Source organism: Macrobrachium rosenbergii, chromosome 37, assembly GCF_040412425.1.
Source record: "Macrobrachium rosenbergii isolate ZJJX-2024 chromosome 37, ASM4041242v1, whole genome shotgun sequence".
In the NCBI taxonomy this organism is placed as follows: domain Eukaryota; kingdom Metazoa; phylum Arthropoda; class Malacostraca; order Decapoda; family Palaemonidae; genus Macrobrachium; species Macrobrachium rosenbergii.
This window is the reverse complement of record NC_089777.1, coordinates 28,359,986-28,376,536: the sequence shown is the minus strand read 5'-3', so window position 1 is coordinate 28,376,536 and position 16,551 is coordinate 28,359,986. Positions and strand designations below refer to the sequence as shown.

The window sequence follows — 16,551 nt, the reverse complement described above, 5'->3', positions numbered from 1 at the left end:
TCCTTTTGGGTAATGAGTCTTTCGACGTATAATTTGGTGCATTACCAGAAGCAATGTCATTGATCGTGACATTTCTATAAAAAAAACTTTTGCTGTCCGGAAAAAGATACAGAGTATAAGTATGAGATTTGCACCAGACAAAGGAGATGGACAGTAAATACACTTGAATTCAGCACACGTCAGCAGAGAGCTTTAAATTCATTTCTGCTCTCTGTTGACGTCTCCGGAATTTAGGTGTATCGGTTTATTTTCCATTCCCTCATATTTATTTATTTATCACGTTTTCCTATAACTTGTCTCTGTAAGTTCATTTCTCTTTGGAATCCTATTGTGTTTATAGTCTGTTGACTGCCCATAAGAGTTTGCAGATGATGATTTAAAGTAAGAAAGAGAGTAAAACTGTATCATGGTTCTTTCAGCAAACTTTGATGACATAGAAGTGCCATTGCTTTCCCAAATCTTAGATTCCTTTGGGGTTCTGCGGGAACCTCCAGGGAAGGGTCCATCAGTCAAAACTAGGTCTCTAGGTTCCCAAGCTAAGACCGAGAAGACACCCTCTCTGTAGAGTAGTAGCCTCAAGGCTCACATGGAGAGCAACAGGAGAGATCCCCTCTGTCAAACCGGGTACCCTTGGCTACCTCTGGGAACCTTGGAGGGGTGCCTATGATATTGATTTGGTTTAATGCCAAAAAAAAAAAAAAAAAAAAAATATATATATATATATATATATATATATATATATATATATATATATATATATATATATATATATATATATATACACAACACTGCTCCCATTTCGTGAGATGCCTTGAAAATGCTAAAACCAATTCAAGCAGCATTTCCATCACCTGAAACTGAGGTGAAAATTGGAACCAGCACAAAGTCCCTGGACCCAAAGACACCCAATATGGCCTCAGGATCGGTTGTTGAATAGATCTAGAACCTTCGAGGATTCACAGAAAGGATCATCAGGATTGAGCGCCGTCTTCATCACTAGAGTAAATCAAATTTGATATAGGCAGTGGGGATTACAGAGGGAGCCTTGGCCCCCTCAGCGTGGAGTGGAGCTCCTCATGGAAGCCCTGAGGCTGCAATTCTACAGAATGGGTGTCCCTTTGGTATTAGTTGGGGGACCCAGAAACCGTGGCTTGAAAGGGGCCCCCTTTAGAGCCTCCCGCAGAAGCGAAGGGAACCTTCGGGTTGGGAAATCGATGACGTACTTTTTACCTATTGGAATCGTAAACGGTTAATACCCTTTGCGCTCGTGTTTTTACACCCGTGATTAATTTAATCGATAGGTATACGTTATTTATAACATGAAAAACGTTAGCCAGTACAAGTACAGTAAGATTTGTTTTAGCAAGGATTAGTTTATGTCCAGGCAAAATTCAATACGTATAGTGTAAAGATTTTTTCTGTGGTTTGAACTATTCTCTAACAAGGAAAAGAATATCGACAGTACAGGCTTAACGAAAAAGCTCCTGTACTTCTAACGTACTATTATTTCCAGCAGAGATGAGAAACGCCGCTTCTGTAACTGAATTGACTTTGTTAACTCTTGATTTTTATAGGTTATGAGAAGTTAGCGTACATTTTATATTTACCACGTCAAAAGTAATTCCATCAAGATCCCACTTAGAATTTGTATTCTAAACAGAATATGAAGCGAGGCAGCTCGGAGCATTATCGGAAACATTGTTGACATTACTATTGATCTTATGTAAAATTCATAATAGGCTACTCATGTGCCAAGAACAAATAAAGAATAGAAGTTATATGTTTATGTAAGCAATTGTGGTCTTCTCTTTTATTTGCATTTAATCCGTTGATTACGCCCCTTTTTATGGGCAAAGTGATCTTATTCCCGATGTAGTAATTGATTTCAAAGTTGAATTGTGAAGTCTGACTTGCTAAAGAAAACCTATTTCAGAATTTATTTCTAGATTTACAGTTAAATTCTAAAACGTGTTTCGAATCTTTTACAAAAGTTATCCGTCTAGTCATCCGCTTCCTCCGTCAATTCTATCATCATCATCATCATCATCATCATCGTCCAACCCTCCCCCCTCCCCACCCAGCCCTTACTCCGCCCATCAACATTGAAAGTCCTTGCCTCCAGCTGTTCTCTCTCTCTCTCTCTCTCTCTCTCTCTCTCTCTCTCTCTCTCTCTCTCTCTCCTTCTTTCCAGTAACCCCAAAGTCCTTTATTACTCCCTCGCCACCGGCCTCCCTCCCACACCCACCTGACGCTCCTCCATTTCTTCCCCTCCTCATTCCTCCCTCATCTCTCATTTAAACTCCCAAACTCTCTCTCTCTCTCTCTCTCTCTCTCTCTCTCTCTCTCTCTCTCTCTCTTCGTCTTCTTCCTCATCTTATTCTTCTTCCCACTTTCGCCCATTTTCCCCTCTCAAACACTCCTCTACCTCCTCCCCATTCCATCCGAACCTATTTCCCAAGGGTCCCCTCTACTTGCACATCGTTCTCTCTCTCTCTCTCTCTCTCTCTCTCTCTCTCTCTCTCTCTCTCTCTCTCTGCGTAAACACTCCCGGCTCTCCCTCTCCTCGCAGATCCTTGGAGAACTCCTAGAATAACTCCGTAGATTCTTGGTACTAATGGTTTGTTGAATATATTTTCAAGGGCTCTTAAGGCCGGGGCTGTTAATGTTCTGTTGGGCTGAGCCTGTTTTCGTGTGGCCTGCATGTTTATGCTGCCGACTTTGAACGTGTGTTACTGCCTTTACTTAGTGGCCTGTATTCTTGTCTTTGCTTGCTTGTATCACGAAGTTATCGTTTTTCTGTTTGCTGTGCTTTCATATCATCTGTTTTGTCCATGTCATTTTGTTGAATACTTAGCTAGTCATTTTATTTGTGTTTCTGTGAAGTTTTTCTTGTTGTTTTTCCCTCTGTTTGGGCGTTGGATCCACATAGTTTTTGTCATCCGCATCAGTTGTGATCTTGCATTGTTTTTTCGATATCCATTTGCCTCCTCCAAGTCCCTATTCAAACCACGCCATTTTGCTGGTAGTGACACATCATTTTTGTCAAATATACGATCCGCATCAGTTGTATTCTTGCATTATTCCTCAGTTATCCATTTTCCTCTTCTATTTCCACATTCAAACCACGCCATTTTGCTGGTATTGACACATCTCGTTTTTGTCAAATATACTCGTACAGTTCGCCTTAATTGTATTCTTGCATTATTCCTCGTTTATCTAATTTCCTCTTCTAATTCCATATTCGAACCACGCCATTTTGCTTGTATTGACACAGTCTGTGTAAAGAATTCTGGCCTCTTCGCTAATGCCAACTAATCGAACACCCGGAGCCCGGGTGGAGGGGAGGGGCGGTCCGAGGCGAGGGCTGGCGTACTTCGGTTATCCTAATTAAACTTGTAATGAAAGCAAATAAAAGGGGGCAGTGATAGGGCTATAAGTTCCCCCTCTCCCGTTGCTCGAGGGGTAAAAATAGGAAAAAAGAAAAGAAAAAGAGTGGAGCGGCTTGATATTAAACAAACGCCCAGGCACTCGTGCTTCTCTGTATTTTGTCGATTTTTGTATAATTTTTTTTTTCATTATTCCAGGCATCTTTTTATTATTAGAGAAAGCGGAAATCCAATCTTCATAATGATGGCATTTAATAGTATTCCTGACCAGTAAGAGAGAGGCAGAAAAAATGAAAATAAACAGGAAGGGCGAGTGATTAATAAATGTGACCAGCTTCTGAATAAACAGAGTAGAATTCACCTGGGAGCTTATAATTAAATCTTTCAATTTGCTTTAACTGAAAAGGAAAATCGTAGGGGAAATTATTAGTCTCTGGATAGAGTGGACACCATTCAAAAATCCAGATCACCGCCTCTGTAGATGTTATATCAATTTAGAGGTTATATCATACTTGCTTAGTTGTTTAAAAAAATGTGAGATTAAACTCTCTTGGAGAATTTGAAACCACAGGCTGAGAGGGAGATTATTAATTCCCTTCAGACAAAGTCATGGGGACTATCGTTTTATGTTTTATTTAAAACTTCTCTCAAATGAATAATCTGTGAGAATCTATAGATATTTTCTGTTGAAAACATTGTACAGATCAGCATGGAGAACGGCTGGTTTCTAAAAATAATTTAAGTTATCCACCGCAAATGATTCTGAATATATGATTTATGTCAACTTTCATAGCAAAAAATAATTTAGGTTATCCACCCTCAAATGATACTGAATATATAAAATTATGTTAACTTTCATAGCAGTAACAGAAATAACCAGATGAAAATTCAATTCAGTGAGAAAATAGCGAAAATAATCAATGATGGTAAATTAAATTCAGTGAGAAAATAGCGAAAATAATCAATGATGTTAAATTCAATGAGAAAATAGCGAAAATAATCAATGATGTTTCCGTTGTAAATATGTAGAATTTTTACGAAAACACGAAGGATAAATCTTATATTTTGCTGTAAGTTGAAAAGATTCTAGAAATCCTTTTCGTTTGCAGAACATTACGAATTATGGGATAATTAATTCTTTAGGAGCCATGCTGTAGTTTGTTAACTAACTTTGGATCTAAACAACTAATTTTGAGAGTTGAAAAATAAGAGGAAAATCCTTTCAGTATTGATCGATTAGTTTGTGGTTTTGGAAAAATTAAGAAAAAGGTGAAATAAGGATCAGTTTCTATATGTGGAGAATTTTACGAAAGAAAGTTACTTAGATGTACGTGTAGTATAGGTAAAGATTTCAAATCTAAACAACTTTTAAAAGAGAACTATCCATAATTATGGTAGTCACCGAAATACTAAACACAGTAATATTTGCATACTTGCATCTCTAACTGGTATACAAATCTGATGAGTAAACAGCAGGCAACCTTGTGTATAATTAAATCCTGGTAAATCTCGTAGTTAATCATGGGTGATTTAGGCAGCAGTCAATGTTTTTAGGCATTTGTTTATAAATGTAGAATATATTTAATTCTCTTTTGCTAAATGGCACGGAATTCAGACATGACTTCTGATATATGTTTGTAAGAAGGTCATTAAAAATTGATAGTAAATTGCAAGTTGTTTTAGTATAATGTATGTTTATGTCTGTAGAATTTATGACGAATACCCTTGTATAACAAGATACTCAGTCATTAATCAATAAAGCCAATTGAGAGAATTTACCTTGCAGCAGTATAATAGAGAGTTCTTGAGTAGGTGCGTGTACCTTCGCCATACTAATAATTAATGACTGATAGCATTGCTTGAGCGTTGGGAAGGTCAGGAGAAAGCTCTCTGGTAGATTGGATCAAGAAATTAAAACCATTTTTTGTTGTTAGTGCGTCTATTCCATCTTGAATCCATCTAATCAGGAAAAGAATGAAAATAACACCAAAGAAAGAAAGAAAAAGAAAAGGAGAGTAGGTATTATCCCCTGATGGCGCTGGTGGTTTAAGTTTCTTAAAGAGATGAAAAATTTCTCCATTCCGAGCTGACCTCTACACTCAAGTGATTGTGAATATTTTTATGATGACATAGTTCCTCATTGGAAGGGTTGGTATCGTTCTCGGCTAGCGCTCAGCTGGGCCCGCGTTCGATTCTCCGATCGGCCAATGAAGAATGAGAGGAATTTACTTCTGGTGATAGAAATTCATTTCTCGTTATAATGTGGTTCGGATTCCACTATAAGCTGTAGGTCCCGTTGCTAGGTAACCAGTTGGTTCTTAGCCACTTAAAATAAATCTAATCCTTCGGGCCAGCCCTAGGAGAGCTGTTAATCAGCTCAGGGTCTGGTTAAACTAAGGTATACTTAACTTGATGATGACATAAAGTGACAGTGAATATTTTTATGATGACACAGTGATATATACATATGATATAATGCTTGCTATGGAAAATTAAAATAACCAGCTAGGAAACACGACAGCGCCAGAAGACAAACGATCTTAACGTCCCGAAAGTAGCAGAGGCCTTGCTTTGAGGAAAAGGTATATCGATCAGACACCGATGTATCCTCCACCTTTAATTCCGTGCAGTACGCGTCTTGATAAGAAGGTTAAGAAAAAGAACGTTGAGCTCTCGGAAAAAAAGAAAATGTCAGGGAGAGAGTGGTAGGGGGGCGCCGAAGGATGACGGGTTTGCGTAGCTTGGTTGTGTGATCAGTAAATTTTATGAAGTGAAAGTTCTTTGTTTAATTTTTATCAACCTACGGATCGTTTCTAATAGTTATTGAAGACTTGAAGTGTTATTAGCTGGTTATAATTCCTTTACTTGTATTTCTTTGGAATTTTATCAGTGTGATACACTGTTGCAATTTCTTAACTTGATTTTGTAATTGTAGGGTTCTTGAAATGTTGTATTAACTATAACATCAGTTTTCCATAAAGTGTTAAAACAGTGAAATGCCTTCGATTGTATAAGTTTATGGTAGTACCTTTAGTTTAATTTGATTTAAAACTAATAGCAAAATTTATTTGAAATAGATTCTTGGTTATGTTAGTTTTATTAGTAATTAGTAGGAACAGATTTCTTTAGCACGGGAAACGTGTAACTCGGATAAAATATTTACGTCTTATTCCTAAGAAAGGGAAAAAGACCTTTCGCTCCTACGCTCGCCAAAGGTTGAAATAATCTTTCTAGACAGTCAGTAATTCCTGATCAGTAATACCTGATTCCTAAAAACGCGAATGTGGCAAAGGAAAAATATAAAAAAAATACCAACACATTAAAGACAGATTAGTGAAATATCTCGATGAAATCATTATCAACAATTACGCCCCAACTGCAGGCAATCACGAAAAAGAGATTCTCATGACCATTCATTACCTTTTATGCTATATATTCAGGGCCTCTCATTCCTGATGAAAATATTGTCATTTTGCGTAATGGGTGAGAATTAGCGCTTGGTTTATGTAAGCTCCGCGATTCCATTAAAATGGAACAGTTTAAAGATAAATGTTTTGATTAACTGATAACGCAGTGATGTGTATATGCGCATGACTTAATTCGGCATTGATTTGATAGCCGTGATTATTAGATTAAGCCCGCGCTCATTTGGACCATTAGTAATAACTCGCTTCTCTCTCTCTCTCTCTCTCTCTCTCTCTCTCTCTCTCTCTCTCTCTCTCTCTCTCTCATATTGGTCGAAAAATGTGTTCCCCTTTCTTATTTGTCTGTTTAACCATACTCTCATTTGTACCACTAATAACAGTTTCTTCTCTCTCTCTCTCTCTCTCTCTCTCTCTCTCTCTCATTAATGGGAAGCTCGACTCCCCTTTCTAATTTTTCTGCTTAATCATACTCTCATTTGTACCACTAATAACAGTTTTCTCTCTCTCTCTCTCTCTCTCTCTCTCTCTCTCTCTCTCTCTCTCTCTCTCTCTCTCTTATTAGTCGGAAGCTGGAGTTCCCTTTTTAATTTTTCTGCTTAAACATACTCTCATTTATAGCACTAATAACAGTCTCTCTCTCTCTCTCTCTCTCTCTCTCTCTCTCTCTCTCTCTCTCTCTCTCTCTCTCTCATGTAGGAAGCTAGAGTCCCCTTTTTAATTTTTCTGGCTAACCATACTCTCATTTGTACCGCTAATAAAAATCTCTCTCTCTCTCTCTCTCTCTCTCTCTCTCTCACTAATCGCAGTCCTTGTTCTCCAGTTATTTAGATTATTTCCCCAGGATGTAAAGGTTCCTGTTATTTTTCTAATTAGTTCTTCCTTTTATTGTACCGTCTCTCCTTTTTCTTCCCTTTTCCGTTTATTTGCATTTCTCTCCAAATCGGTTTGCTCTTCCTCTTTATTTTCTCGTTATCGAGGTTGAAATTACGTTTATTATTCCCCCGCCTCTCTCTCTCTCTCTCTCTCTCTCCCTCTCATTTAATCGCCACTCCCTCTTTCCTAAATAGAGCGTTATTTTTCACACTTCTCCCCCCAAGTTAACTGTCGTTCGTTCGTTCCGCCTCTTCCTTCTCTCTCTCTCTCTCTCTCTCTCTCCATTTACTGTCATTCTTCCCCTTCTTCCAATTTCAAAAATCGGCCATTCACTCTCGTCTCTTCTCCTTCCCTCTGCGCTCGTTTACTCTCATTTCATCCGGAGAGGAAAGGTACCTGCGATCATTTGTTTCAGCCATCAAATAGCTGGGTTTTTTAGCCCCTGGAACGCTTTTTGCTCTCTCTCTCTCTCTCTCTCTCTCTCTCTCTCTCTCTCTCTCTCATATCGGTTGAAAAATGGGTTCCCCTTTCCTTTTTGTGTGTTTAACCATACTCTCATTTTAACCACTAATGATAGTTTCTCTCTCTCTCTCTCTCTCTCTCTCTCTCTCTCTCTCTTATATTGGTTGAAAAATGGGTTCCCCTTTGCTTTTTGCCTGTTTAACCATACTCCCATATGAACCGTTGATGACAATTTCTCTCTCTCTCTCTCTCTCTCTCTCTCAGGATGAGAAATTGTAGCGAGGAAGTATTGTGCGATATTTATTCTTACTACTTTACTTCCTGTATTTGTATTTAATGTTGATTAGGGTAAAGAAAAGTAATAAATGGATTTTTTGAAGATTGCGCAAAGATTTTTTTTTTTTTCATTTTTGGTCTCCTCTGGCCTTCCAAATTAAAATCGGCGTTGTTATGGGTTTGGTTTTCAAACTATTTTTCTCTAACTACAAATTTCCAAATGTTTGCTCACGAGTCAGCAATGGCGTGTCTGCCTCCTCCACGACCCATCCAATTTCGACCCCTTGAATTAGATCTAACATTTCCCCTTTCCTCCTATTCTAGGACAATCTAGTTTAGATGTCGTAAGTTTATTACCACATTTCGGATATAAAACTTCTATGTCTGCCTTATCTGTCCCTTAATGTAATACTACTGTCTTGTCTGAGAGGTGGGTTCGTTTCAAGGTTGAATTAGAAAGCTGATGTTACTTCATTAGCAGCAAAAAAATATGTTAACTAAAGAAGAAATATTAAAAGTGGTTTTCTATGTCGATGAAAAATCTTAGAAGCAGGCTCCACGAATTCCCATAGTGGTAGCGTGAAGACATTGTATTGCCATTCAGGAAACTTAGGTGATAGATTCGCAGAATAACAAGTTAAAGGTAAATTTATAAAAGAATTTAAAATACATATGAGCAGTAAATCAGTAGCTGAAAGGAATGATTTGGGAATTAGGAATTAGGTTTGAAATTGGAGACAGTGCTATACTTATCCCACCAAGAAATAACACAAAGAGTCATGACGCAATCCGATCAGCAACGCCTCTCGTCTCCAAAGTATTTATATATTATTATATCATCCCCCGAGAACTGAGATTCCCTGGTGAGAAACGCCCCGTTGGCCTTTTCCCAGTTGCTACGCGTTCAGACAAAACTCTGTTGACCTCATTTCCCAGCAGGGTTAAGGGGTCAGACAGTTATACAATACCTTATCTGATGCTGATGCTAGCATCATATTTTTTTTTTTTGGGAGGAATGAAATTACATTTAGATCGGGGTTTACGTAAGATCGCCTATAGCTTCCCTAGGGCTCTCCATTAGCCGAGACCACGTTATTAGTTTACAGCCGAGTGTCTGCCATATGAAGGCTTCTATCTAACAAATTGACAAGGTTACGTAGTTATTGGATATGTGAGTGACTAACTAGCAGAAGGATGTACATAGGGAGATGGAATGTGAATGAGTAACATGTAGAAAATGTACATAGTAAAACAGTGTTTGAATAACAAATAAATAGTAAGTATGTATACTGAAGAGGATATGAATAAAAAATAGACACGAGACAAAGAGAAAGTTCATGGTGAAAAGGATTTAACCTTTAGCGCTGAAATTGATAAACAAGAAGTAATTATAAATAAGTTAATATACATTTGATTAAGATAGAGAGCTGTGCGGGTATAATTAAATTCACTAATAAATATTGGAAATATTTGCTCGAGTAAATAACTTCCATTGACAAAACTCATAAGGAGACGTTTAAAAGTACGAGTATAGTGATAATGGAATTAAATAACCAAACATTACATTAAAGTTATTTAAAATTTGCTTGACTTAAAAACAAACTGCTAAAAGCCCTGTATTGCAAACAGCAGTTGGGGCTGACCTCTTACTTATGCCCTAGTCGTGGTCCAGCCCTTTGTAAATGAAAAGTTCTCTGTTTGGTGACTTCTTCGCTGAACACACAAATTTGAACGATGTCGGTGCATTCGTCGTCAAGTTATTCATACCGGAATTGCATTTTAAATCTAAAAATGTGGCGTAATTTGAAACATTATACGTAATTGAGATAAATTTTAATCATAATTGTGAATGGCTGCCATGTGCTGAAGATGGCGGGAGAGTACTTAATACTAAACTTCCATGTGTGTAGTCATTATGTTAAATTATGTCACATCATGAGCTTATCCTATTATTATTATTATTATTATTATTATTATTATTATTATTATTATTATTATTATTATTGCTAATAGATTCACAATTTCGTGAAAAACAGTCTGAGTAATAAAAATCCACAATTATATAGTAATATATTTACTATATAATTGTGGATTTTTATTACTCACATTATTATTATTATTATTATTATTATTATTATTATTATTATTATTATTATTATTATTATTATTATTATTATAAGGTGAAATATCCTAACGCCATTATACTTCAGTACCGCATTTTATTGTGGCATGGTGACAATAGCAACCTAACTGGCAAAGTAGCAAAAAAGTTACAACTCACTCCATTAGGGCTTTACTGTATATCGATCGAATTTACAATTCATATGGGACTTGCACCTCCCTCTTGAATTAAACGGAAAGGTCGCTTGATATAGGAAACTTCCGCCAAAGGATACTGATATTTCTGCCTTATCAATAAAAGGACGTTATCTGGCACTGCCTCAGTAATAAAATTAATATTGAAAAATGATTTTGCTTTCAACGGATTGTGTTGCTGAAGTTGTACGTATACCAGTAAACTTATTTTTCTTATACAGTTGGCTCACTTATTAACGTCACGGTGTACCTAATTTGTTTCACTTATTATTGAGAAAAGCAGTTAGATACTGGGATTCTTTCATTTTTTCCATTTTCCCTAATTCATGTTTCCCTCTCTAAAGATACATGCTTTATGGCAGTCTTTGGGATCAAAACCATATTTTTTCGTGTTTTTCCTTTTGTGTCTTAGCTTTAAGAAAGCAACATCCACCTCTACCACAAGTAGGATGTTCAAAGATAAAAGCTACTTGATCATCGTAAATTAAAAACGATATAAACTGATAAATAATGGATGGAGTTATTGTAAATACTGGGAGTCAGTTTCAAGCGCATACTCAGCATTTTCAGACATGTATAAAATCTGTGTTGATTTTAGATGGCAAAGCAGTATCATGAATAAGTATTATAAATATACTGATAAACATTATAAGAATAAATATTTGAAATGTAATTGTTGTGGAACATGTCCCGGATTAGATAACTGTAATTTTTATAGATAACACTTTTAGTCCATCAACTCAGAAACTGGAAACTGTGTCACCTTGAGAATTTGGAAATTTGAATGATTAACTATCTGAATTGTCCTTTTCTACGTTTCGATAACATGTATAAAGTTTAAATTTCGATAACTTATATGCAGTATAAGTTTGGTTAGTGAAATGTCATATTAAAGTTAAAACGAAACTTACATATGGAAAATACGTGATTGTTAAGCAAGCAAAAGATAAAATATGAGGTACCGGTGAATATTTCTTTTCAGGTTAAAAGTTAACCTAAACAGCAGCGTCATTTTGGAGTCGTGGTTTCTTTACCTTTAAATTAAATTTACCATTGCACATATCTGTATTTTACACCTCCACGTGCTTTGAAATTATTTCATTTGCCATACGAGTATTACTCCTGACGATGTAACCTAAATTAAATTCCTGAATAGTACTCGGTTTAAAAGGCGAGTATTTCAAGTAACTCCTGCTCTCTCTCTCTTATATCTCTCTCAACTGAACCCAATGCATTATATGCCAATCAACTGGAACCCAATCCAGAATAATTTCAGTATAAACCTCCTTTACATTGATGTATCTACGTCAGTTAGTCCAGATCTTCCTCATACTCTGTAGCGTTATGAATTTTTGATATCCGACAACGTTGCTTTCATGTTGCCATAATAATTAGTGTACTCTAAGCAAAATTAATCTCAGAATATTTGCAGTGCTCTCCTTCAAGTTCCTCCAGATTTCAAAATAGGCCTTCAGTGCAGCATGTCTCTAAATTCGAATGATAAGTAATTCACTATTTGAAATTGAATGATCATTATAAAATACTACTTAGGATAGGTTGTAAAGTGCTATATGTGGAACTACGCTACACTATAAGCTTTCCGAGTTGGCCCCGTGGTGCCCGATCATGTAGGTCATGGCCAGTTTGTGTTACTTAGCGGAAGGGGCAGACCACCGAACTGTCTTTTAAGCATAGGTGCCACTGTATCTTGAAATTCAGCGCCCAGTATTCATCCATGTTTTGGGTATTTGGATAACCTAGAAAATCCTATAGAAAAGTAGGCAAAGCTTTCCACCAGATAGAAATTCCGGGAGGAAATACAAAATGCCGAAGAAAATAAAGTAATCCTTCATGCCTAACCCCGCATGGTGAAAACCAATTGTAAAAGCGTTGTTAATGATGATGGTAATGAAAATGATGATGGTGATGTCTAGTGTTTGGAACTTGGCACACTTTCCTATGTATGGCCCTACAGGATAAAAGGTAATTTCTGATATCGGAGCGATTTCTGGTACTTTTTTCATTCTACTCTTTTGAGGATTGAATAATTATCCTTCCACGGTGCAGTAAACGTGCATATATCTGAAAGTCACTAGCAAATTACAGCCACGTGGTCCCACATCATGAAACTGCAAACCGATTTAACAAGTATAAAATGCGCCGAAGTTTCTTCGGCGCAATCGAGTTTTCTGTACAGCTTATAATCAAAGCCACCGAAAATAGATCTATCTTCCGGTGGTCTCGGCATAATGCCCTATGAGCCGCGGCCCATGAAAATTTAACCACGGCCCGGTGGTGGCTGTCCTATATCATTGCCAGACGCACGATTATGGCTAACTTTAACCTTAAATAAAAATAAAAACTACTGAGGCTAGAGGGCTGCAATTTGGTATGTTAGGTGATTGGAGTGTGGATGATCAACACTTTGATTTGCAGCCCTCTAGCGTCAGTAGTTTTTAAGATCTGAGGACGGAGAGAAAAAGTGCGGAGAGACATACGAAGCCGGCACAATAGTTTTCTTTTACAGAAAACTCAAAATGAATTTTCTATCCTTGGTTTCCCGGTTTTCATCGTTATTTGACTTTTGCTTTAAGCCTTAAACCCCCTTCTGGGGTTCTTTTATGTCTTCTTATTAACAAAAACGGTCCATTTCAGTCAAGCGTAGTTTATGTATTTTGTTAAAAGACCCACTTACTTAATAGACGATAAATATAACAAGTTTGTGGATGTAACGAACTCAATAACGGGAATATAATCGAAAATCGAAGTAAAGTAAGTAGACGTTGCTAAACAAATAAGACCTTGTAAATTAAAAGAAAAAAAAAAACGTTAAGGAAAAAAAATCTCTAGAAAAGTGAGATTCCCGATTCTTACCTTACGTAAAGCCTTGTAACATCAGGCCATCTTTAAAAAACTTTTTTTTTCTTTTTTTTTTTTTAATTTAATTCCGCAAAACTTTTACCAATCGTTTTCCCTGGCGTTCTTTTATTAAGCGGAAACGAAATTGACCGGTGAAGAATTTTCCCCTTCAAGCGCTGTTCAAGGCCTGGGCTTCAGCATAGCAACCGGCGCGCGGACACTTGCGTTAAAGTAACGAATGTTTAATGGCCTTGTCACTTATTGAAGGGATTTCTCAGTCAGCGGCCGAGAGCCAAATGCATGGGGATGCTTTATATATACGTTTTTTATTATTTTGGAAGTTTTCAATTTTTCATTAAAACATTACTTTCTCATTAGCATCAGTCTGTGCGTCAGTAACGTAGATATTGTGACGCCAGTTTTAGTCACCATACATCAATCTGTTTGACGTGTTCGGGTATGGTATGATTTCACCTTGTGTCTTATTTTCTATATAAAGGTAATTATTTAGACTGAATACATTCGAAAACAAGTACTCCGTATTCTGTCCAGTGTCTGTGACTAGAACCTCACCTCAACTGTGGCAGAGAAGACGAAATTAAAAAAAGAAAAAACTTCAAACAGCAGTAGATTCGACTCTTCCAGTAGAATTGATAAGTCTAAAACACAGCATATCCAAGCGACCTTTCCCTGCCGCAGCCAAAGGGGAATGAAATACACGCTTGTTTTACTCATGTTCTCCCACAGTATACAGAAGGAGTTATGTCTGGTATTTTTCTCGATGTCGGAGGGCGTGTCAGAGGTCAGCATCGGTTATGAGGTTATGAATTCCAGACGGCATCTGGGATGTCATCATACCTGCCCTGAGAGCTTAGTCCGCCGTATGGAACTCGACAGAATTCTCTTTCATTTCCGAAAGCGTGGCTGGGATGGTATATGTATGGTCTGTGAGCTGAAAGATGTATGGTGCTGTAAGTGACATCAGTATGTGTTACTGATGATGCCATGTACGGATGTACAGGTTTACACATGCAGACACTGTGAATGGATAGATGCAGCAGATTGGGCAAAATGTGAATGGTCTTTACGCTTTATCAGCATATACAATGGAACCGTTTTTCCTAGGGTTCCTTCCTATTTGCTGAACCTTTTTGTTTTGGGGGGGTGGGGTTGCTATTATAGTTACGATCATTTTTTTTTTTATTTTTAACCAGGCATCTGAACCCTGGTCACGGGAAGCTGTCTGAGGTAGTTCTTCCGCTACTCACCAGGGTGGTACGGGGAGATCAGCTGATAATGCCTTATTAAATGGGTCGCATGGTTTATGATTTTCAAGGCAGTTTGACAACCATCATCCGCCATTCACGCACGCCGTATATACATATATTTACGTGCCTTTTAGAAAGGTTGGTGCTGGAAAAGCAGTGCCTTCTGGTTCTTTGCAAGTCATAATAATTAGATCACTAACCTTAGTGCCCACACTTACTCCCACTTTTTTTTTTTTGTAGTTGGATTGACTGATGAGCTAGACCCGAAGCGAAGACATTACAATGCGTGTTGAACTGTATAACGTGAATGACTTCTGTGAAATTCCGTCACTCATATCTGTCATGTGCTTTATCCCCTAAAAAATCACTCATCTCCGGCTTCCCTTCTCATATTCACATCCAAGTAGATCTGGGTCTTCTAACCCTTCATGTACTGTAACTGCTCTCCCATGATTTGGGCGAAGTACATGTCCAGGCCATCTCCATCTCACTTTGAACATTGTATCGTCCACATATTGAACTTCTGTAATTTTCGTTATAGTGTCGTCTCTAGCTCTAGCCTGCCATCAGACTCCTGATGTACTTCTGAAAGGTTTATGATAAAGATATATATATATATATATATATATATATATATATATATATATATATATATATATATATATATATATATATATATATATATATATATATATATTCAGAAAGAGCAGGAAAATATAAGTCTTACATATTGAGAGAGACCAGGAAGCGTATACGAATGCTAACAGCCACGTAAATCATTTTCTCCTTTCATTACCTTGAATTAAAACTGCAGATAGTTTTCAGTGATGGACGCCTCTCATTTCTCATTAATACGTTCAAGGAAAATGAATTTCAGAAGAATGAAAAATAAATGCTCATTGAGACTTCAGACATGGAGATCGAGTTGTATCCATTTCGTCCTTAACCCAGCCTTTCCAGCTCTGGCTTTGCGAGGCACAGACACACAGACACGCGCACACTCCCACCCACACCTCCACTTCCACTTTAAACCATCCCCACACCCACCAGCCCGCCCTTGAACGCCCTCCTCCCTCTATCAGACGCCCCTTCAACTATTCCCTTTACGACCACCTCTCCCTTACCGCGGGACCTATCCTCTCCCCCCCCTCCCCAACGTTCCTCAAGACTGCGGACCCCCCCATCTCCGTCCCCGAGACATGTCTCCTTCCACGCCCCCGGCGACTCCCTTCCCGCCAACAAACGCCGACCTCCCACCTCCTCCTCCTCCTCCTCCTCCTCCTCCTCCTCCTCCTCCTCCTCCTCCTCCTCCTCCAAGTCCCGATAGAGATTTGACGTCGGTTCTCTCATCCATAACATCAAGATTCCGAACTGACATCAGCCTGGATTAGCCTGAAGATTGAGGGGGAGGGGAAGAGGTGGTGGGAAGACTGTGGTTCTGCTTGCGGTGTGTGTCTGTATATCACTTCGATGTGTCTAGGTTGCACGCGATGTGATTCCACCCCACCCCCATATTAAAGACAACCCCCCCCCTCTCCTTCCCCCATACACACACAGTTGCACCTCACCTCTCTCCTGATGACTTTGCAGTGGTTGTAATCCGCTAACGACTTCCGCGAATATCTGAAGCCATTTCCTTTGCTGACAGAAATCCATTGATATGTCTCTTGGGGAGGGGAAACTTTT

General features: G+C 38.0%; 1 protein-coding gene across 1 annotated transcript; it reads left to right on the top strand.

Moving 5' to 3' along the window:
- The first annotated feature begins 406 nt into the window (after positions 1–406).
- On the top strand, positions 407–16,192 carry LOC136825190 (atrophin-1-like). Its single transcript, XM_067081216.1, has 2 exons — positions 407–561; positions 15,916–16,192. The coding sequence occupies exons 1-2, from the start codon at positions 407–409 to the stop codon at positions 16,190–16,192; spliced, it is 432 nt and encodes a 143-aa protein (XP_066937317.1).
- The last annotated feature ends 359 nt before the right edge of the window (positions 16,193–16,551 follow it).

Bases quoted from the DNA above. Each gene is read 5' to 3' on its own strand.
- LOC136825190 (XM_067081216.1), top strand. From the start codon at position 407: ATGGTTCTTTCAGCAAACTTTGATGACATAGAAGTGCCATTGCTTTCC. The intron at 562-15,915 runs GTAGAGTAGTAG...CACACCCACCAG, and splicing joins ACCGAGAAGACACCCTCTCT to CCCGCCCTTGAACGCCCTCC.